Source organism: Mya arenaria, chromosome 12, assembly GCF_026914265.1.
Source record: "Mya arenaria isolate MELC-2E11 chromosome 12, ASM2691426v1".
NCBI classification, from domain to species: Eukaryota; Metazoa; Mollusca; class Bivalvia; order Myida; family Myidae; genus Mya; species Mya arenaria.
Window position 1 is genome coordinate 33,419,432 of NC_069133.1, and position 23,088 is coordinate 33,442,519.

Consider the following 23,088-nt stretch of genomic DNA (forward strand, 5'->3'; position numbering starts at 1 on the left):
CTGAATATGATAACCATATAGCTTAATCTATTCGCCATACAACTTACTGAATATCGCCGTACAGCTCACTGAATATCTCCAAACAATTACAACTGATTCGGGATATCGCCATGCACTTCACTGATTATCGCCATACAATGATTAGTTTATTCGCCAGCATGATGAAGAATTATTGGTTCCACTGTCCAGCATGACATATAAGTGAATTTTGTTAGGCATTAAAAAGAAGATCGACAATTAAAGGAATATACATACATTTGAAAAGTTTTCAGCCTGAACCAAGTGTATTTTACAAGAAAGCCTATACTGCAAAATTGTTTTGTACGTGGTCACGGCCAGCAGGGCAACTGTGTGCGGTCCCTTGAGGTACTCCGGTTTCTTCCACAACACAAGACCACATTCGACTTGCGTAACATCGTGCCAACGAGAGTGATAAACAAAATTAAAGTTATTATAACTGATATCCCCGACCTCCATGTTTAAAGCTGCATCTATTTTATTACTAGAAATGATGAAACGCCATCGCTATTTGATCACTGATCGCTGATTCGTCAACAAATGTCAGTGGCATGTAACCTCAACCTTGAAATAGTTCAATAGGGCAAGGGATTTTGCAGCGTCTCGTAGGTTGCATCATACTTTGTTTACAAATACGACCAGGCGTGTTACAAATGTGGAGCGGCATTAAGCAGATTATTAAATGAAAGTTTGGACGTAATCGGTTTAAATCAATAAAACAGTTTTAATCTTATCTAACGTTATGTATAGAATACTTCAATAATTTACTCATATGTTTTAATTGTCCGGGGACAAAGCAACGGTCCGGTTAAATTAGGTTCACTTAGTGCACAATTGAGTATAACGTGGCAGAGAAAAAACATTAAATTTAAAATGGAGAGGAGTGATCAATACGATGTTAGTACTGATGAAAAGGGATTTGATCCGGATAAAGGTACGTATTAGCTTGGAAAGTCATTTTTATTCTGTCGAGCTGACACTACAGTACATATTTTTATTAAAGTAATCTCATTTCACTCTTGCCTTGCCTTCAAGGCTTGATCAAGTTGGTTCAGATCAATACATACTGTGATTAGCTACAATAATGAGCGATCAGGGATACTTTTTTATTATTTTGACATTTCATGTGTTACACAGTGTATCCCTGTCACGAGTCTCCCATAGTCTAAAAATCGTCAAAAGACTCATTGACGCCCATTAAGTGGACTAATACAGTGATATATACCAATTAAAATGGATACTTGTGCAACCATATATGTTTATAAAGATATTACAGTTTATATAACAGGACTGTAATGTGAATAATCCAGATTGATATTAATTAATTAAAAAAAAACTTGATAAAAAATATTAAAATATACCATCAATTATTATGGTAAAGCTAAATTTACCTATATACCACTTGTGGATCCAGAAATCGGGTGCACCCGATGTGCACCCGAATAAAACCTCCTAATTTACTTTTTATATCAATAATTGCCCAATTAATTTAATTAATTAAACCCAATCCCAATACTTTAAACCAATTACAATTAGGTTCTGAGAGAGGGGCTCAAGACTCAAGTCAAAAAGGTTACACCCCCTCTAATGTCAAATCCTTGATTTGCAGCTGTATAGTATAAATATAAACCTGAGTATACAGCAAACACAATGGTACTGTAAAAGGAAATTTTAATCTGTATTTAACTCGATCAGTAGTTATTTTATTATCAATTTTAATGTTTAAAATTTGACGCTTTCATCTTTTCACATTTGAATGTTATAATTTGATAGTGTTTGGTTCTTTTCCAGTACCATGGTGGACCTCAAGTCGTCTGGCCCTTGCAGTTCTGGGCTTCTTTGGGTTTCTAAATGTGTATGCACTGCGGGTCAACATGAGTGTAGCTGTCGTCTGTATGGTTAATCACACTGCAATCTCGATGAAAGAGATGACCACCAACAGCAGCGGCAACTTGTCAACGACCATAGTCGCAAGCTCTTCAAGTAGCCACTGTGGTCTCATCTCAACAGGTTCAGAAAACAAGACTGACTCTGATGCAGATATGGTAACTATAACAAATATAGTGTACTTTGGAATACTTGATCTGTAGAGAAGCAGGCTGAAATTTAGTATTGTGGCTTTCATTATTATGCATAAAATCAGTAATACAAGTTTAGTTGTGGGTAATAGATATTCATCATCTCTGATAAGATGGAAATAGATATAATATATTCAAATTCCATTGCTCTGCAACTCATTGGAGTTCTTACCAAATATCATTGAATATTCATCATCATGACTGAGGCTAAAAAAATCTGGAGTGATGGAAACACAGGAATTACCATACTTCATATTTTCTGAAAATTCAAGTATTACCTGAAATTCAGTTGTACATTAGAATTCACTTGGGTTTTTTTTTCAGACATAATGATTCAGCCAATGGTTCTAAATATTTCTCCAAATATTTCAGGACGGTGAATTTGTCTGGGACAAGAAGGTTCAGGGTATAATTCTTGGCTCTTTCTTCTGGGGCTATCTATTCACCCAAATACCTGGCGGCTGGCTTGCGACAAAGATCGGAGGAAAACGAGTATATGGATACTGTATGCTAGGGGCTACGATTGCAACATTCTTAACTCCCATCGGGGCCCAAACTCACTACATATTCCTTATAGCGCTTAGGGTCATTGTGGGCTTTACTTCAGTAAGTGTTTTGGGTCACACCAATTTAACTTCTTGTTTGACAGATTTCAGCTGTTTTTTGTTTGATTGGGCAAAATATACGAACATATTTTATTTGGTTTTACAATATGAGCATGAACATATTGGCAAAATATTACGATTTTTTTAAGGGGAGAAATGTGGACACCTAAATTGCGAAAGGAAACAGCCCTTAAAAGGCAGTAAACCATTGAACTGGCACCAAATATAAAATCACTGATGAAAGTCATATACCAATTATATAGTACATGTACATTTATGTTATTGACCTGAAGTATTCAAGTGATGGATCACTAATAAAATTGAAATGTTTTAGTTCGTAAAACTTGACTACAGCACTTATATATCTAATGAAGTATGAACATGTTATTGCACCATTATATATTAAAGGCCAGAAGGTGCTCAAATCTTCCATGTTTTAATATTACTTAGTTGCTTTTGCCATTTACCCACTGTTATGTTTCTATCTGTCAAATAGTTTGGTTATCACTAAATTTCTATGAAACTGGTGTATCATGATCATTTCCATTTATTTTAAAGATATGATAAAGTTTTGAGAAACTCAATGTTAAGTGGTATGTTAAGATTATAAAATATGTTAAAGAAAAAGAGTGAAGTACAAATATGAGACCAAAAATGTTTTATTTAACAAGATTGCTGTTAAGAAAAAGAACACATTTTTTTAGTTGTGTATTTTTTTTTATAGCCTAAGGAATTAAGAACTAAACCTTAATAAGGAAAGAGCCGACACGATTATTGGCCATCTCTCTTAGATCTTGGCTGTGAACAAGCAAGGCATAGATAACATTGTTTTTTGTTGGCTGTAAAGCAAGCCATGTTCTTTTTTCTTTCAACTTCTCATGTTTTTTGTTCTTATAGGCCATGAGTTGAAATTTTGATTGTGAGGTTTTGGCCGAGTGGCAAGCCAAATTCTTTCATGAGTATGATATGAAACCCGAAATGAAGTCAATGTTTCCAATAAGAAGTTACCACTGGCCAACTTTTAAAGTTGAATTTTGGATGGATGAAAGTTTACATGAGTATGATATGAAACCCGAAATGAAGGCAATGTTTCCAATAAGAAGTTACCACTGGCCAACTTTTTAAGTTGAATTTTGGATGAATGAAAGTTATGAATTCATAAGCTTACAAATCATTAGATTTTCTGAATTATATTTTTTTGCCTGATCAGCCATTTTTTATTGAGGATTCAGTAGGTGAAGGTTCAGTAATTTGGAGATTTCCATTTCAGGGTGTTTGTTACCCATCAATGCACGCTCTGTGGGGCAACTGGGCTCCTCCTCTAGAAAGAAGCAAATTGGTTTCTTTCACTTATGCTGGTAGGTATATTGAACTTAAGTATGTGAATTTAGTTCATGTACATTACAAATTTAAAGCAAGTGACATCGACCTTAGGCCAAAATGATTTAATAGCTAGATTTTCATCCAATTTCTTTTTTAAATTCGGGCGAGGGGTGATATTTTATTTCTTTATTTTTCTTATAATATATGACTGTTTCACTGTTAAATATGTGTTCATGGTCTTTCTTATTGCATTAGGGACATTATACATTTGTTTCTAGACGAACCATGAACACAATTGAACACGAATAAAACTGTTCCTGGACAGACCCTTTACTTCAACAATTTTATTTGAGTCAAAACAATTAAGGGGGCGGCAGAAAAAGGATGGGGCGCGCCCGGATGAAAATCTAGCAATTTATTTATAGTCGTCTGAGGAATAGGAGTTTGTTTAATTTGTTATACATGAATTTAAACCAACTTTTAGTTTAAATTTTGTGTGTAGATCATTACATGTAAGTATGTCATTATAGACTTCCTTGATATTTGAATTTGACTCATGTCATGTACACCAATAATCAAAATAGAGTGCATGTGCTTGGCCCTGATTCACCTGTTTGAAGATATAAAAGCTGGATTATTGTCCATGCCCTCATGGGATGCTAATTCCCCTCCAGTCCTAATGCATGGACGATTAAATTATTATGTTTTGTCTCTATGACATTAAATAGGAATTTTATAACTATATCTTTGTAAATGCATGCTCCTCTTGGCAACTGGGCTGTAAATTTACGGAAAATCAAACAGGTCTCCTGTGAGTATGCTTGTACATGTAGTTTCTCAGAAACAATTTTCTGAAGATGAAAATGTGGTTGATTTTTTCCCCATGCATTCCCTAGTGGAATATATTGACTTAGGTTTAGTCATCACAGATTGGCAGTGCCTCTACATTGCTGGGTGTTTTTGTATGATTAGTTTTGCATGATGCAATCTGCCTAGTCATCACAATTAAAACTGAATGATGTGGTACAGTCTTTGATGTTGCCATGTTGCTAAGGGATATTATGTTTTTCAAAGCATACACCCATCAACAGGCACTAGGTCATAGTAAAGAAAATCTACATGTATATCCCGTTTTAATGTTAACTAAAGGTAATGTTGAAATGCCATCCTGGGGTCTTGGAATAATCATAACAGTGACATTGATTAAGATTGGTTCTTTGTTTTTTCATGGAGTATTATGGCTCTTATGACTAGAATTAAATGTTTGAAAAACTATTTTGCCTAGGATGAGCCCTGGTATTAAAGATTTGTTCTTTAATGTTATTAAATGTGTATGAGAGTGATTTATATCTTGATTTCACTGAAGAACTTAATTCTGAAACATTTTTCTTTTGAAAACAACATTTCTCAACTTATTCTGTATGTCATCTTTGAGTAAATTTCAAAGCTTATAAAATATGTTACTTTCAGCCCAGTTGACCTAATATAAAGAAATAGTCATGGTCATGATCCAATTTGTTTTTATTGATAATGCAAACTTTCAAGTGCTTGATTAAGTTACTTGAGTAGGGGGTCTGGGTTGAAGTCAAGTAGCTTCGTTGATAGTCGGACCCTTATGTACCCATTATACTGTTCTACATTATGTAGTGTATCTTTAAATGAAGAGATTAACTGTTGTTAAATGTTGGGTCTGTTTTAGTGAGTCAAATAATGTAAATTAGATAGTAAAAAAAAAACTTCAGTAGTAAAAGAGAACTTAAATAGTAAAAACATCTTAAGTAGTGAAAAACAACTTAAGTATTGAAAAACAACTACAGTCATCAAAATTAGGCTTAGGAATAAATAAGCCCAAATTCTAACACTAGAGCTTGGCTTGTAAAAGAAAAATCAACTTGAAGCCCTCCTATATAGATACAAAATACTGATTTTGAACAAGCCCAAAAAGTATTTTACCAGTGCAAGACTTCCCCGCCTTGTGCTAAATTCGACTACTGGAGAAGCGGGTCGGGGTTGAATTTAAGTAGCCATATCATAATCTTAAACTGGGTTATTTTTCTACCCTATATTCAAGTGCCACATTATTCTGTATCATTCAATGAGAAGATAAAGATGTCCTCTTTATGTAATAGTAGGTCAAAAGAACAAAACACTAGCAGAACAATTAAAACTGAAAGGCCCAACTTATAAGATGATCATGTGCATGTATAATAAGTCCTAAATTAATAATAAGTAGTTTGTTTTATCTTTTTTCTACCCCCATTTTATGTGTGGGTGGATCAACATTGTCTTTTTTATGCTTTTAATTTCGGGTCACAGGTATTTTACTGATTTGGTCAGGAAATGCCAAACAAACTGTTTATAAATTTATTGCAGCCTACATGTAGTGCAGAAGGAACAAATTGTTAAGAATACATTTCATACATTTTATTTCATGGTCATTGATTACTTGTCCTAATTCAACTTGTTCCTCAGCAAACCAATGACTTTCACTATTAGTTTAAAAGTAACTAAAAAAAAAGATTGTGTGATGTTAATGATTGCCTGATGTTTATGATTGGCTGATGTTTATGATTGTGTGATGTTCATGATTAGCTGATGTTAATGATTGTGTGATGTTAACGGTTGTATGATGTTAAGGGTTGTGTGATATTCATGACTGGCTGATGTTTTTGATTGTGTGATGTTCATGATGGTGTGATGTTCATGATTGGCTGATGTTAATGATTGTGTGATATTAATGATTGTGTGATGTTAATGGTTGTGTGATGTTCATGATTAGCTGATGTTAATGATTGTGTGATATGAATGATTGTGTGATGTTAATGGTTGTGTGATGTTCATGATTAGCTGATGTTCATGATTGTGTGATATGAATGATTGTGTGATGTTAATGGTTGTGTGATGTTAATGATTGTGTTATGTTCATGATTGGCTGATGTTATTGATTGTGTGATATGAATGATTGTGTGATGTTAATGGTTGTGTGATGTTAATGATTGGCTGATGTTCATGATTGTGTGATGTTAATGATTGGCTGATGTTAATGATTGTGTAATATTAATGATTGTGTGATGTTAATGGTTGTGTGATGTTCATGATTAGCTGATGTTAATGATTGTGTGATATGAATGATTGTGTGATGTTAATGGTTGTGTGATGTTAATGATTGTGTGATGTTCATGATTGGCTGATGTTATTGATTGTGTGATATGAATGATTGTGTGATGTTAATGGTTGTGTGATGTTAATGATTGGCTGATGATTATGATTGTGTGATGTTCATGGTTGTATGATGTTAATGATTGACTGATGGTTATGATTGTGTGATGTTCATGATCGTGCGATGATCATGATTGGCTGATGTTAATGATTGGTTATATTAATGATTGACTGAAGTATGACACAATTATGAAAAGTTGTTATATTTCAGGTGCCCAGGTCGGCAATGTGATAACCTTCCCGCTGGCAGGAGTGTTGTGTAAATATGGCTTTGCCGGAGGCTGGCCCTCAATCTTCTATGTTCTTGGTAAGTTTACTTACATTTAAGTCTGTTTTTAGGTCATTGTAATGTGGCTTAAAGTTTGAAGTGAGTTTTTTTCAGGTCAGAGTATTGTAGCTTACAGTTCAAAGTGTGTTTTTATCTAGGTCAAGGTAATGTTTATGTAGCTTTAAGCTGAAAATAAAATAAGTGGTTTGTAGGTCAAAGTTAAATGATTGGCTTTTTTTGATATAGTCAGAATAACCTTGACCTTTGGTGTTTTAGCAGACAAGCTTGACTGCATTTTTTAATGCCAACCATTTTGCTCCTTTTCAGGTATAATCAGCTCTATATGGTTTGTTCTGTGGATGATCTTTGTAAGCGATTCCCCATCAGAGCATAAGCGTATCAGTAAAGAAGAAAAGGCGTACATTCTCTATACTCTCCGAGATAGTGCCAAAAGGGAAGATAATAAGGTTAGTATTAGTTTCTATCTAGAGAAGCAACACTTGTTTTAGTGAATCTCTGTTACAACAAAAGTGTATCAGTGTAGAGGAAAAGGCGTACATTCTCTATACGCTTAGAGCGAGAGGATAAAGTCTCAAAATTAGGCTGATTCTGCCTAGAGTAGACTGCAACATAATTTCTTATGATCTTTTATAAATGACACCTTGTCCAAATATAAGCATATTTGTATATCAGTAAAGAGGAAAGGGTGTACATTCTCCTGTTTCTCAGAGATAGCGCCAAAAGAAATGAGGATAAGGTTATTACCTTGTAAGTTATTTCCATCTGAAGTTGAAACAATTATTTGTAAGCAACTCCTGGCCACAACATTATAAAGTTTGTGAGTAAAGAGAGGATGTACATTTTTCATACACTTAAAGGAATCAGATGTCAACCGGAGGGCATGTTGGGAAGCCGCTTACAAGACATGCCGAGTTACCCCCTATGCAATGTGCTCTAATGAGATCTTTTAATCCCGACTGGAACGACATGTTTGTGTTTTTCCTTGCATACCTTTAGCCCATCTGCTCCGGGTCGGGCTATGTTAAAATTGATAAATGCATATTAACAAAAACACTAATGTTCTCTAAACATTATTCTGCATTCTGATCATGTCACAATACGCTTTATGAAGTGACTGAAACAGACATTAAGAGCGATGTATCGTTAAGATACATATCCTGTTTATTTGATTCTTGATCAACATTGGTTGAAATTAACACAACTTCACAAGGTCTGCACTGGTAAAATTTCTTCCAGGCTTGGTTAAATTCTGAATTTTATATAGCAGGGCTTGTTCAAAAATGTAATGCCAAGCAATAGCATTAAAATTCAGGCTTATTCATTCAAGTCTAATTTCAATGACTGAACTAACATCAAATAAGAATATATAGAAATCCGTGGTAATATCAAATAAATTCAATTTAAATAAAAATAGGAAAATAATGTGATTATATTGAATAAATTCAATTAGAATAGAAAATGAATGTCATTTTTATCAAATTCTGCATGGGTTCTTCTGGTCTTTACTTTCCAACTGAATCTAGAAAAACTACAGTAATATTTGTGGTTATGAAGCGATCATTAATGTTGTTATTGTAGTCAAATTCATTTACAATGTGTAAACTTGTGTGTTTAACATCCTAACTATATCCACTCCGAAATGTTTTTTTTCTTTTAGTCTAACAATTGGCCTATAAAACATATGAACGGTAAATGCATTTTGCCATTTTAAAAGGGTTATTATAATATAAGTTCCTCATTTTGTTCTCTCTTGGATCATTTTGAATCATTCAACTGAAAGCAGTGGCAGATGCAAGATTCAACTTTTAAAAGGGGCACAACATGGGGTTACAATCCCAAAAATTATAAGCCCTAAAAGTGTAATAGGGGTATGGGGACCCCCCCCCCCCCAAGGAAAACTCTTGGTATTTGAATTAGAAAATGATGTATTTTGACATTAGAAGTTAACTAAAGGGGTGTGCATGCTAGGTGCATCCTTCCATACGCATCACCCTACCACACCTTCCAACACCCCCCTCATCCCCCCACCCCCCTCATCCCCCCACCCCCCTGCATAGGCTAGTGGCAAATTTCATCAATCAAAAAGGTATTCTGTTTTAAGCTACCTTTATAACACTCTATATAACTGGAAATTTAACTCTATTCACAATCATCATCCATTCAGGATTAGTGTTATTAACCCAAGGCTAAATACAAATACCACAGATGTTAGATCTTGTTTCCATCATTTAATGTCCTGTATATATGCATTATTTAACAAGTGAATGTAGCTCTTTGAAAGGGCCTCATCATGCATACGGTTAATGGTCTTGCATCACCTTGCCTTTGATGCATCTAGACATAAAAAAGTTGTAGTTATTGAATGAGAAAAGGCTGATGAAGGATTGCATCATACAGTCAGGTTTAACATCAGAGGAATTGTTATGTACAATGTAAAGGGCTAAATGCAGTACATTTACAATGTAAAATGCCAGGTCTAATTTTTATCCTGTATATTAGACACAGAATTATCATGATATTTCGGCCTGTTAATGTTCTATGTTTATCCAAACGGATACAAGGATACAATGCTTTTATCATGATTCATTGTGAGATACTCATTATTCTAAAAATAGATCAATATATCGGTTAACTTTATAATACTGCATGACTGCCTAATTATAAGATTTCATCATACTTAATGTACTCAATTTGCACTACCATAAATACATGTACTCTTCAATACTTTAAATGTTGGGTTTATACCAAGTTAATTATGTTTATGAAAGTGATTCAGTTAAGTTATTCAAAATAAGGAAAATTTACTATGTAGTTTAATACAAGAAAAAAATGTTTCAACCAGAGTCTTGCATAATTTTGAAGTTGAGCAGTAAGCAGCATTCACATCTAAAGACATTGAACATTAAACTTGGCCTAGAATCAAGCACATTATAATTATGGCATTGTTAATCTTGCAGGCATAATTTGCGTATTACTTATGTTGTTGTTTAAAGTCCTTGCATGTATACCGACTTTAAGAGCATTTATAACCAATGTATGACAAGAACAGAGAAAATGTAGGTGAAACCTTTTTTTTGAAGATGCCCCCTCAATATCGCTCAATATCTTAAGAACGGTTTGACCTATGGCCATGAAATTTCTGTGGTAAGATTCCCTTTACCAGTAGATGACCCCTATTTCTATTGGGGTGAAGTGAAGGTCAACAGTCCTATTAAATCTTGGTTCATTCTTTACTTTCCTAGAAACTTATTGATAATTGGGGCAATTCTAATTAACACACTTTCATTCAATCTTGCACATGTTTCTAACAAAGGTGGCTTTATGTTTGATGAACATCTGTTGTTTATTGCAGAGCCTGTCGGTGCCATGGTGTAAGATGTTTTTTTCCATGCCTGTAATGGCCATCTTGGTTGCCAATATCACCACTGACTGGGGTCTCTACACACTTCTTACCAGTATACCCACATACATGAATGAGGTCCTCAAGTTGAACATATATGCTGTAAGTATATACTGCTGACTGTGATAGTCATTTTAATAGCTGTACAATTTTGCTGTAAGTATATACGGCTGTCTGTGATAGCCATTTTTAATAGCTGTACAATTGTGCTGTAAGTATATACTTCTGTCTGTGATAGCCAATTTTATGGCTGTACAAGTGTGCTGTATACACACCTCTTTCTGTAATATCCATTCTAATGGCATTACAATAATACTGTAAATATGTTCTGCTGATTGTGATATCAATTCTAATGACTATGCATTCATACTGTAAGTATTCATTGCTGTCTGTGATATCCATTCTAATGGCTATACATTTGTACTGTAGTACTGTAATATCTTGGTGGCCTTACATGCTTTAAGTTTGCTCTGCTTCCTGTGATATTGTACATGTATGTTGTATTATTTATAACATCATAATTGATTTCTCACAAAATGGTTATACTCGCTAACCATATGTACCTTTATGTCCAACCATCAACATAGCCTTCTAGCGTGCAGGCTCGATTGCCACTCATGTGTTTGTCTCTATTACAATAACAATTCATTTTGTTGTTGTATTATTTAAAATGACAAAAAATGTTTTTCTTTCACAGCCTTTCACTGTGCTCTGGCTCTCCATCAACATTGCAGTCTGACTGGGAGACTAGTGCGTCTTCTTCATTAACATAGCAGTCTGACTGGCAGTCAGCATCTTGTGTATTATGCTCCATAGCACTGACGATGAAAGCGTTTTTCACCAGGTTTCCAATGAAAACCAGGTTATTTGTTGTTGTGTATTTTAAAAACATATTCTTTTGTTACAGAATGGGTTATACTCTGCCCTGCCCTACATTGCGTTCTGGTTGATCATCAATATAACTGGATGGCTGGCAGACTTCATTGCTTCAAGGGGAAATTTCTCTATTGCTCTGACCAGGAAATCGTTCACTGTATTTGGTAGGTTAATAAAAGTTCTTAATTTGATTAATAATTATGAATTAAATAAATGTATACTCATTATTGTAGCTCTAGAATTTTATAATTTTGCCTGCTAAGCATGGCATACATATAGGGAGCATGTTGTTATGCGTCTACATTGCCCGCATTGACATCTGCTGTGTCACACTTTAACTTCCGCCCTTTTATCAAAATTGATCAAAATATTTTGTCAACTATTTCTGGATTGTTTTGGTCAAGAGCCAAATTACAATAATAGCTCCAGAGTTATGACACTTCTAGTGTGTTTGATTAAAAATGGAACATATTCTAAATGTGAAATTCTTCAGTGTTTGGTCGAGCAGGTGACGTGTCATTTGTGGAACTCTAGTGGGTTTGGTCAGAGCTCAGAATGATAAGAAATATGATAACTGAAAACAAATTTTATTCAGTTCAAATTATCTCTGTTATGTTTAACTTTTATTCATCAGATTGATTTCATTTGAAGAATATTCTACTATTATTTTCTACAAAATCTTTAGCAGATTTCTCTTACCATCACATTAACATTAATTCTTATATTTGACATAATATTTTACATACACATGAAAACATTTGTATTTAGACATTTTGGTACAAGCTGTTGTCAGACAGAGGGTTGCCATAAGGCTACTCATTCTTGGAACATTAGCCATAAATAAATTACAATTGATACAAATTTTGACAGCTTTATGCTGTGTTCATAATCTATAAACATATAATGTAAATTTGTTGATTTTTTTTAGGTTAATACTAGCTTTTTACTGAAAAGCATGTTGACTGCTCCCTGTGAGCATGGCCATCCCTCTACTTTCCCTCTCCATCACAAAGTCTGCATTTCCTTCCAGGTATGTTGGTGCCAGCCGTTCTACTGATAGGCCTTGGATATGTTGACTGCTCCCAGCCAGGAATTGCCATAACGCTGCTTGTCCTAGGTGTCTCTCTGTCCGGGGCACAGTACAGTGGTTGGGTGGTCAATCACATGGATGTCGCTCCAGCCTTCGCAGGCATTTTGTTTGGAATTTCCAACTCCATTGCTGGCGTGACTGGGATTTTGTCCCCTGTGGTGGCTGGCATATTGACTGAGGTTTGTTGTTTCAGTACATTAGTTTTATTTAATGACTTTTAGCTTGTATATACATAAAAAAAATCGAGGTATTGTTACAGCCTTATTGTCTCTATTGGCCCGCATTATTTCTACAAAAAATCAATTTGATGTATTTTAATGAAACTTCGTACATTTACACTTGTGGGACAATAAGCATGCGTATGGCAAGGCCAACAACTTTAACTTTAATGAATGTAAAGTTATGCCCCCTTTTTAACGAAAGAACAGACGAGTATTGGCGTTTGCTTTATGGTGCTCTTAAGAGTATCCCTAGTTGTAAGGTTAATTCTGGGAAGTAAAGTTGCATATAGTTAAACATGTATAGTATTGCATCAGTCTCAAATTATATTTCACATTAACCTTTTTACTTACATTTTGATGAGAAATAATTGTTGATACATGTTTACTGATATTTCATTTACTGACCTAGAGCCTGGTAAGATATATTTATGAAAAAGTTCATGTTTTATGATTTGGTGAGAACTATAAAAAATTATGATTAATAATGAAAAATTCATGTTTTATGATTCGGCGAGAACTTGGGAAAATTATGTTAAATGAAAAGTTCATGTTTTCAAGTTGATTCAGTTAGAATTTGGTAAAATAGTTTTGTAAAGAGTTTCATGTTTTGAAGTTGCTTGTTAATAAACCTTGAAATGTTTTTAAATGCCTTGTATTATATAGCCCATATTACTTAAAGGAACTGTTTACTTAAGGCGCAGTTTTGTGAACAGTCTCAAATCACATTGTCAATAAAATTGTTGATATTGTTTCATTATATTTTGGTATTCTAAATAGTTCCTACATGTGTTCAAATATATTGTTTCAATTTAAATTGTCAATTTTGTTTGATTTTCGAAGAAAAATGTTTAGGTGTTGTCATAGCCTTGGTGTCATCGTCATCAGTGTCAGCGTTGTGCAAAACCTTTTACTATAAATGATTAACCTTTGACATTACTCATAAAAACATTCAATGGTTTCAAATGAAACTTGGTACACAGGTTGCAAGAGACAATACAGTCATGTATAGCAAGCCCCATGATAGCCAACTTTATTTACTGTGACTTTGTGCTCCTGGATTAAATGAAAACAAGGCCCATACTGGGGCATTAAGTATTTCTACACATTTAGCGTAACATACCATAACCAAGAAACACTCTTTTTTTCTCATCTGATATTTGAAGAAAATAATTCTTGATATTGTAGAGGAAGTGCAATCTAATATAAATGTTTCTTAAATTTAAGCCCCTTGAACTGTCAGAAAAACGAATAATAGGCTAGGATTAGCATCAGTTTGTTGTGGTCTTGTTAAATTCATTATGATAGCCTTCGTATGCTCTGCTGGGTAAAAAAACATTAACATATATGCCATAATTCAAAAAGCATTTAAGATATTATGAAACTTGGCACATATATTGGCAGAGACAGAACGCGCATGTCAAACTTGTTTTATTCATTGCAGGACAAAACGAGAGAACAGTGGCAGAAAGTGTTCTATGTTGCCGCAGCTTTCTACGTGTTTGGAGCAATATTTTACGCGATATTCGCTTCTGGAACCGTCCAACCCTGGGCTCGCAAAGAAATCGAGGAAGCCTTAGATGCAGAGGTCGAACTGTTACAAGTAAATAAGACCAATGGTAAAGTGAATCATGAAGAGAATGGAGATGCTACAAAAGTTACAGACCCAATGGTTTGATGATGGACTGTTTATTAGATACGTGATTAAACCTTTTTTTAGATTATCTGATCAAATTTATTGTGAATTCTGTCAATTTTTTGTAAGGATGCATAATCCTAAGGACTAGTTGTTTGATGACACACTTTGCCTAAGATACCTGATAAAAAAGATCAGGTACCCAAGTGTTACAAAAAGTTTTGGGCCAAAATTTAAAGGTATAGGAATACCTGATAAAAACGAATTTATCAACCCACAATTTTTAGCTCCACTTATTAAAAAAAAAAAGGAGAGCTATACTACTCACCAAGTGTCAGCGTCCATTTAAAGTTTTAGGGCAAGCTGGCATTTTCACTTGTAACTCCAATGCCCTTCATTCAATTTACTTAATCCTTCAATCAGTTGTTCGTTCAGGACCATCACACAATGAGGTTCCATAACTCAATATTATGCTAAATACAAATAATGGCGCCTGATTCACTTTAAAAGGAACTTTGCTTATTGTTTTAGTGCACATTGTGTCCAGTTAAAGTTTTAGGGCAAGTTGAAATTTTCACTAATAACTTATATACACATCATTTAATTGACTTAATACTAAACACAACGTTGATAGCCATCATAAAATAAGGTTACATAATTCCATGTTATCCTAAATACAAATTATGTGATCGACACAGGAAGTTTGGTTAAATTTTTGTGTTTTAACTCTGATCTCAAATACCCTTTATTTAATTGACTTCATACTGCTCACAGTTGTGAAGGGCCATAACACAATGAGGTTCCATAACCCCATATTATCCTTTATACAAATTATGTCCCTAGTCTTAAAAAGTAATTTTGCCTTGATATAAATATACATTTAATTTTCTAAGTCATAGACACTGGCTCAGGCAATTGCATGTTGTGAAGTCTATCAGTCATTGTTATGATATACTTGGAAGAACAAACCTGAATTCGAAAGATTTAACTGGACTTGAAAACTTTTAATAAGGCCTGCTATATCAAATTCAGATTTTCCGACTTGCAGATTTGTGCGGTTGATTGCATTACATAGGTCATCTTGTGCAGGTCATACTATTATGTTTTTGCCATACATATTCTCCCTTTGCCAAACATGTTCAAATGCCTTCTGCCATGAAAACATTGAACTAAATCATGAATATGCGTTTCTCATTCTTCAGTTTTATGTCATAAAATGACACTTAACATGTAAAAGCGTTGTGCAGTCATCAAAATTAGACTTCACTATGAACAAGACTACATCCTTATTCTAGTCCTTGCCTTCATTAAATTCAACAAGCCCGAATATATACAATCTGAAATTTGAGCAAGCCCGTAAAAGAATTTTACCGAGCAGGGCTTGCCAGCTTGTTCCAATTTTTATCACTGGTTTATATTAAGCTTTTTGTCCAATTCAAGGGTCTGTTTCATTGCTTGGTGATTTTCAATTTCATTATTGTTGTTTTTTCATTGCAACGCATGAGTAGCACAGATAATTGTACATTGTTATTTGCTTTTAAAATACATGCACATACATAAATGAATTATTGTAATATGTATATGACATTATTGCTCCAGTATGCATTAAGATTGCTATTTGCAACCACTGCCATTATTTATAACGTCATTTTAAGGATTGCTTAAGAGATTGTAATAATTACTTACATTAATTAAGGTAGGAACATCCTTATAATATTGAAGACTATCGATGATGATTTTGCTGTAGTAAATTAAGTCAAATATAACAAAGAAAGCTGTCATTCCAAGATTTTAAACCATTTCATGAATATTTGTTAGCCTTAACTAAGTCAGGGCAGACTAATCAAGTCGAAAGCTGGTGAATTTTTGAACGATATGTTACATGTATCAATAAGAAAGAGAACACGAGCAGCGCACTACAAAATACTTTTATCTACCTGCTTGAAGGGTAAAAGGATATTTTAGGTCAAGCTTTTTTATGTGAGGTTGTTGGACCAATTCAAAAACAAACATATAAAAAGGATGTCCTAATTATTACAGTTTCATTGGTAACCCCCCATTTTTAAGAACTGGTGCTGGCTACATTCGGAGGTAATGGTGAAATTATGCATTATTTTAGTTTGATTTTAGTGGTTTTTTGAAATATAGATTGTGTGTTGTTTTTTTGTGCACCATGTTTATGAATTGCGTGAGAGATTGTTGATTTTAATAGCTTGTTAAAGTTTGTATGAAGATTGAATTTACTTACATTTTTCTTGTTTTCTTTACATTTTGCTCTATGTTAGATTGTGTTTACATTTCTTGTTGCTTTACAGTTATATCTTTATTTTTAATGATGCCCGGTTCTTAGCTGTAGTTATTATCTTATATTTATGTTTTAGTTTTCTGATTGTTTGAATATTTAAGTATATATTTGTTATATATCACAGGATTTCTGTCTTCAAAGTATGGAGGGTTTTTTTTAATCCTTTTAGCTCTAAGAAAAGTTTAAACTATAACAATATGTCAAAAAATCATTTTTGCAAAATAATTCAGTTTGTAAACAAAATCCTTGCCCTTAATACACAAAATATTCTATACATATATATATATTTATATATACACAGGGTACTGTATCTACTGTATAGTGGACACACAGAAATAGGTTTTACGGTAACTACATGTATAATGTAATCAGGAAATATGATATCTTCTGCAAGTCTCACGCACACCTGGTGTTTTGGTAAAACTTAAACCAGTTTAAAGAAAGTTGTTGTCATTTTTGTTTGTTTGTGGATTATCATAAATTTTATTTGATATTTCCAAACAAGCACACCAATCAATTATCAACCAAATCTCTATTTACAAAGCAGTTTGATGCTGTTGAAATAAAACATAGCAACGCCATCGCACATTGCATGCCAAAAAAAGAGTTAATCAGGCAACAATACCAATAATTCTTGTCTATATGAACGAGCAACCTGAAGACGCACAACTCAGTTTTACACAACCACCAGCCGTGCTGGAAGTTTGTGTTTAGTTGTGGAGTTACAATTGTACCAATAAGACATTCAGACAAAAGGTGGAGTCATTCTACACATTAATAATGTTTGTGCCAGTAACAACCAAAGTGTTCATTAACAATATTTGTTGTAATACAATATTTATGTATACATGTAGTAACATTTTAGACACTCGAGCTTAGTGTATAAGTTACTATGATACTATTTTAAACAGTATGTTAAGTAATTCTAATGTTGTAATGACTGCATCATTTTAAAATGTATAATCATAACCATTAAAAAAATGTTGTAGCATAGTTGAAATGTATTGCCTAGTATTCTAGTTAAGGGTTAAATATTGTGTCAGATATATAGTATAAATGTACCTATGTTATTGGAGTTTTAAAGTAATTACCGGTTCTATATTTCATAAGCTATAGTTTACATTATTGTTTTATCATAATTTAAAACCATTTTTACATATACATTTACTTACTGATTTCTTGTGCGTGTCCTCTTCATTTTGGTTTTCTGTTTTAATCTTTGAACAAACCATAGGATACAATACAATTATTTAAATATATAAATTGTATACATGTATTAAATTATATTTATATTTGTTCTCACCATCTTGGACTGATAGTGCCACCTATGGAACAGACAGTTTACATTTTTCTGCCATTACACCTATGGGACAAACAGCATTATCCTGCCATTCCATATATGGGACAGTCAGTCTACATTATCCTGCCATTTCAACCTATTACATTTTAAGCAACTACAATGCATAATAATAATACTGTTGAGTGTTCAATGTGCTGCTTTTCTGTCTCAAAAATATTTATTCTGATGACCACAATTGTTGATAATGTTTGGCCTTACTCCACTCTCATTTTGAAAGGTAGGAAGTTTTATTGATTTTTTTTTAGATGAAATTATTTTTAGACAGGAAAAAAACATCCCGGAGAAGCTAAAAAAAAGGGACTGTGGTTATTTTTGAGTCAGTCAGGTAAGGCAAAACAATTCATTAACTATTGCCTTATAGGGGTAAACCCTTGATATATTGTGACATATGAAACAACTGTTTTATCATATTGTTAGAAGTGTTGTATATTTTGTTTATTGATGAAATTAACACTGAAAACTTATAAACTGTATTGTGTGCAAGTGTCGAGTGAATAAATGTGAAATAGTAACAAAGTTCCTTCTCTATGTTCATTTTAAGTTTAGCTTAAATGACTCAATAATGTGTTGGACCATTTTCCCTAAACGTAAAGCATCTGAATGTATTTATTATGCCCCCCCTTCGAAGAAGAGGGGTATATTGCTTTGCACATGTCGGTTGGTCGGTCAGTAGGTCGGCCCCTATTGATTTTAGGGCTCATCGGGTCAAAAGTCAAGGTCGCAGTGACCTTTAATGGTAAAATAATTTTAAAGCTTGTCCGAGTGATAACTCAACAATGCCTAGACCTATGGTCATCAAACTTGATACAGAAGTTAGGCCTGACCAGTAGATTACCCCTATTGTTTTTGGGGGTCATTGGGCCAAAGGTCAAGGTTACAGTGACCTTGAATGGTAAAAGGTTGTCCGAGTGATAACTTGTCAATGCCTGCACCCATGGCCCTCAAACTTGACTTGGAGGTTGGGCCTTACCAGTAGATGGCCCCTATTGATTTTAGGGTTATTGGGCTCAAGGTCAAGGTCACAGTGACCTTGAATGATTAAAGGTTGTCCGAGTGATAACTCAACAATGCCTGCACCCATGGCCCTCAAACTTGACTTGGAGGTTGGGCCTGACCAGTAGATGACCCCTATTGATTTTATGGTCAAAGGTCAAGGTCACAGTGACCTTGAAAGCAAACATGACAATTCCTGGACCTATGGTCATCAAACATGACATGAAGGTTGGTCCTGACCAGTAGATGACCCCTCTTGACTTTGGGCCAAGGTCAAGGTCACATTAACCTTTAACGCAAAGAGGTTAACAAATTTTCTCCCAGTGATATCTCACCAATGCCTGAACCTATGATCATCAAACTTGACATGAAAGTTGGGCCTGACCTGTAGATGACCCTTATGATTGTGGGGGTCATCGGGTCAAGGGTTAAGTAACCTTGAATGAAAAAAGCTTGTCTGTGTGATAACTTGTCAATGCCTGCACCCATGGCCCTCAAACTTGACATTAAGATTTTTGGTGACCAGCTGATGACTCCTATGGATTTTGAGGCCATAGAGTCAAAGGTCATGGTCATAACACACTATATCCTCACACTTTGAATGGTCATAATCTTAAAACTGCAACGGCATCCAATGTCAGTGACAAATCAGCTGTCATTTCGGTCCATGCACATTTCATTCAATTGTCCATATAATCCGGACAACATGGCGCTCAGGGGGGGGGGGGGGGATGATGTTTGACAAACATCTCTTGTTTTAAATAATTAGTGTTTGATACCAAAACGAAATTTAATAAAAAAAAAAAAAATCTATCCTAAGTGAGGAGCGAACCAACGCCGGTGCAGTCAATAACATCTATATAACTGTGTTTAACTACTCTGACGCAGAACTGATAGAGTAGCAGATATACATACATGTATTTTAAGGTTTATTGAAAACATTGGAGACAACACGTGATAATGTGATCAACCAATTACGCTACAATGATTAGCTTAAATGCATTACTATTAAACAGTATTCAAAATTGTGGTCTTCAAAGACAATATTATAGCAAATATCAACATCAATTGTTGAAGGGTTCCAACCGTCAGTATGACTCTGTCTCAATGATTTGCCAGACTCAATTTAGTTATACACTATTTATTTTTATGTAAAAAGTGTATTTTACAAACCATGGGCGAGTCCCTTTAAGTTAGTTATTGTATGGTTCTCCAAATCTTATGCACCAGTCAATTGTAACCACGGCCCCTCCAGGTCCGGGGAATAGCGGGGACCTTGACTTTCGGTCCAGCCAATCCCGGGTAAAATTCACGTTCCGCAGAAACAAACTGAAGGTAAAATGCCCCCGCATGCCGGAATACCTACGTAAAGCCCATACCCCGCTATTTATGGCGCGAAAAAAAATCCATCGCATTCACTCGGCACTTTGGGGCAAACTGTAAAGTGAGAACACGGCCCATATTCTCCGCTATACCACCGAACCTGGGGGGCGTGGTTACAATTGACTGGTGCATTATAAGACTAGTAAAACAATGAAACTACAGGGACAAGCCCAGGTAGCCAACAAATAACAAACACTGTTTAATGAAAGACATTAAACGAGAGATACACAACGTACAGGCGAATCAGACAGACCATACATCAGGCGCTTAGCTACCTATACGTGAGTACGCGGCTGAATCCACATGATTTTGACTAAAAAAATCCGAATCAGCCAAAGTTGCATTCAATGTGCTTACTTCATGATCCTACATGATCCTAAAACTGTCCATTTTACAGTACTTTAAATAAACCACATCAGAACGCGCAGAATGCACCAGATTGCATCACGGTTTTCAAATTTTTATAGGAGGCATGCCCCCGAACCCCCAGCACAATAATGAACCCACGGGAATATAGGGCTAGCTACGCCCCTGTACATGCATCAAAATTTATCAGTGTCACCAAATGTGTCAATGTTTCACGTTAACACTTGGACTTACGAGCATTACGAGCATTATGCTGTTTGATATCAATAATCCATCTAATCATCAGCTGGTACCAATAAGTAGAATTCATCCCAGTCATGAGTGATGACGCTTATTTCAAACCTATGAACAACTTCAGTCGAACTTCGTTGGCTCAACTCCCATGGACCCGTGTAAAAACATTGTCTCGAGCCAAACGGGAATGCTTACCTTTAGTATAAAGAAATAGATCCTTTACACCCAGTTCAAGCCAAGTAGAATTTCAAGCTAAGCGAATTCGAGCCAACGGGTTTCGGCTTTAGAAATTTCAACGAATTATGCAAGTTCTCAAATTCACAACTTTTGCTAGCGAATAAAGGATGAAAAAATTTCATATAATAATAAGGTTTTGTTGTAAACTTGAAAGTTTAGATACTCCAAGGCAAACGATTCGACAATGAGATGTGATGTATACTTAAACTAGAAATGTGTCCATAGGACACGGATGCCCCCACTTCGATTTTTTGTCACAGAAAATAAGCCATAATGATTATTCAGGATAATCTGAGGGCCCTAACTCCTAAATGATTAAAGCGATTTCCATGGCTATCGAACTTGATCAAGATATTATGGTCACAAACATTTGTTAAAAGTTTGGTGAGGATTGGACAAACAGTTTTCAAGAATTAGATCGGAAACAATCTTCGGGACGTATTTTTCAAGTCTTTTTTTGCAAATAAAGGGCCGTAACTCCTAAATGACAAAAGCGATTTCCATGGCTATCGAACTTGATCAAGATATTATGGTCACAATCATGTATGTAAAGTTTGGTGAGGATTGGACACATACTTTTCAAGAATTAGATTGGAAACATATATTTTTGAAGTATTTTTGGCAAAAAAGGGCCGTAACTCCTAAATGACTAAAGCGATTTCCATGACTATCGAACTTGATCAAGATATTATGGTCACAAACATGTGTTTAAAGTTTGGTGAGGATTGGACAAACGGTTTTCAAGAATTAGATCGGAAACAATCTTCGGGACGTACGTACGTACAGACAGACAGACAGACAGACAGACAGACGTACGTACGGACAAGGGCAACCCTATATGCCGCCACTTTGTGGGGGCATAAATATCAAGGACATAAGTCCAAATAATTGTACGTTGACGTTTTTTTACGATTTCGTGATATGGCATATCCTTCACGACGTTAGGGATTGGAAGAATCCCGTATAACACGTCTATTATTTTAGACTATCCGCGCCCTATAATGGCTGTTGCATTATGGCTTGACCCCGTTACATCTCAGTGTGACAAATTATGGATTATTACTCCCACCGGTTGATGGGATATTCGCCAAAGGAGTGTTTATGTACTCTCCCCCACTCCCCATCTCACCCAGCACAATTACGAGAGAGAACGCCAAACTGATGGGAGGATGACGAGGAAGCTACTTTAACTCGCCTTCTGCGGTAAAAGGAAATGCGTTTCTGTTTGAGGTATTGGCTTACGACGTAACAAAACAGGGGCGACATATTTCACACTATAAATTAATAATCGAGGCGTGAGGATTGTCTACTTTCACTTTATTTTTACTATTTCAGTAATTGTAAACGTGTTAGTTATATGCAATTAATGACGTTTATCACAGGATAATTTCTATTGGACCAGGTTGAACGGTCGACGAGTCAAAATAGAAGTGAAAGGATATTAAGGTAAGTCGATAT

General features: G+C 34.9%; 1 protein-coding gene across 1 annotated transcript; it reads left to right on the forward strand.

Moving 5' to 3' along the window:
• Positions 1 to 612: 612 nt before the first annotated feature.
• Positions 613 to 14,843, forward strand: LOC128211471 (sialin-like). Its single transcript, XM_052916293.1, has 10 exons — positions 613 to 952; positions 1,810 to 2,063; positions 2,469 to 2,702; positions 3,972 to 4,059; positions 7,455 to 7,550; positions 7,839 to 7,978; positions 10,885 to 11,034; positions 11,840 to 11,972; positions 12,839 to 13,077; positions 14,561 to 14,843. The coding sequence occupies exons 1-10, from the start codon at positions 892 to 894 to the stop codon at positions 14,792 to 14,794; spliced, it is 1,629 nt and encodes a 542-aa protein (XP_052772253.1). The 5' UTR covers positions 613 to 891; the 3' UTR covers positions 14,795 to 14,843.
• The last annotated feature ends 8,245 nt before the right edge of the window (positions 14,844 to 23,088 follow it).

Excerpts from the sequence above, each read along its gene's own strand:
- LOC128211471 (XM_052916293.1), top strand. The coding sequence starts at position 892 with ATGGAGAGGAGTGATCAATACGATGTTAGTACTGATGAAAAGGGATTT. Across the intron at positions 2,064-2,468 it reads CTGACTCTGATGCAGATATG|GACGGTGAATTTGTCTGGGA; the intron begins GTAACTATAACA and ends CAAATATTTCAG. Across the intron at positions 7,979-10,884 it reads CCAAAAGGGAAGATAATAAG|AGCCTGTCGGTGCCATGGTG; the intron begins GTTAGTATTAGT and ends TGTTTATTGCAG.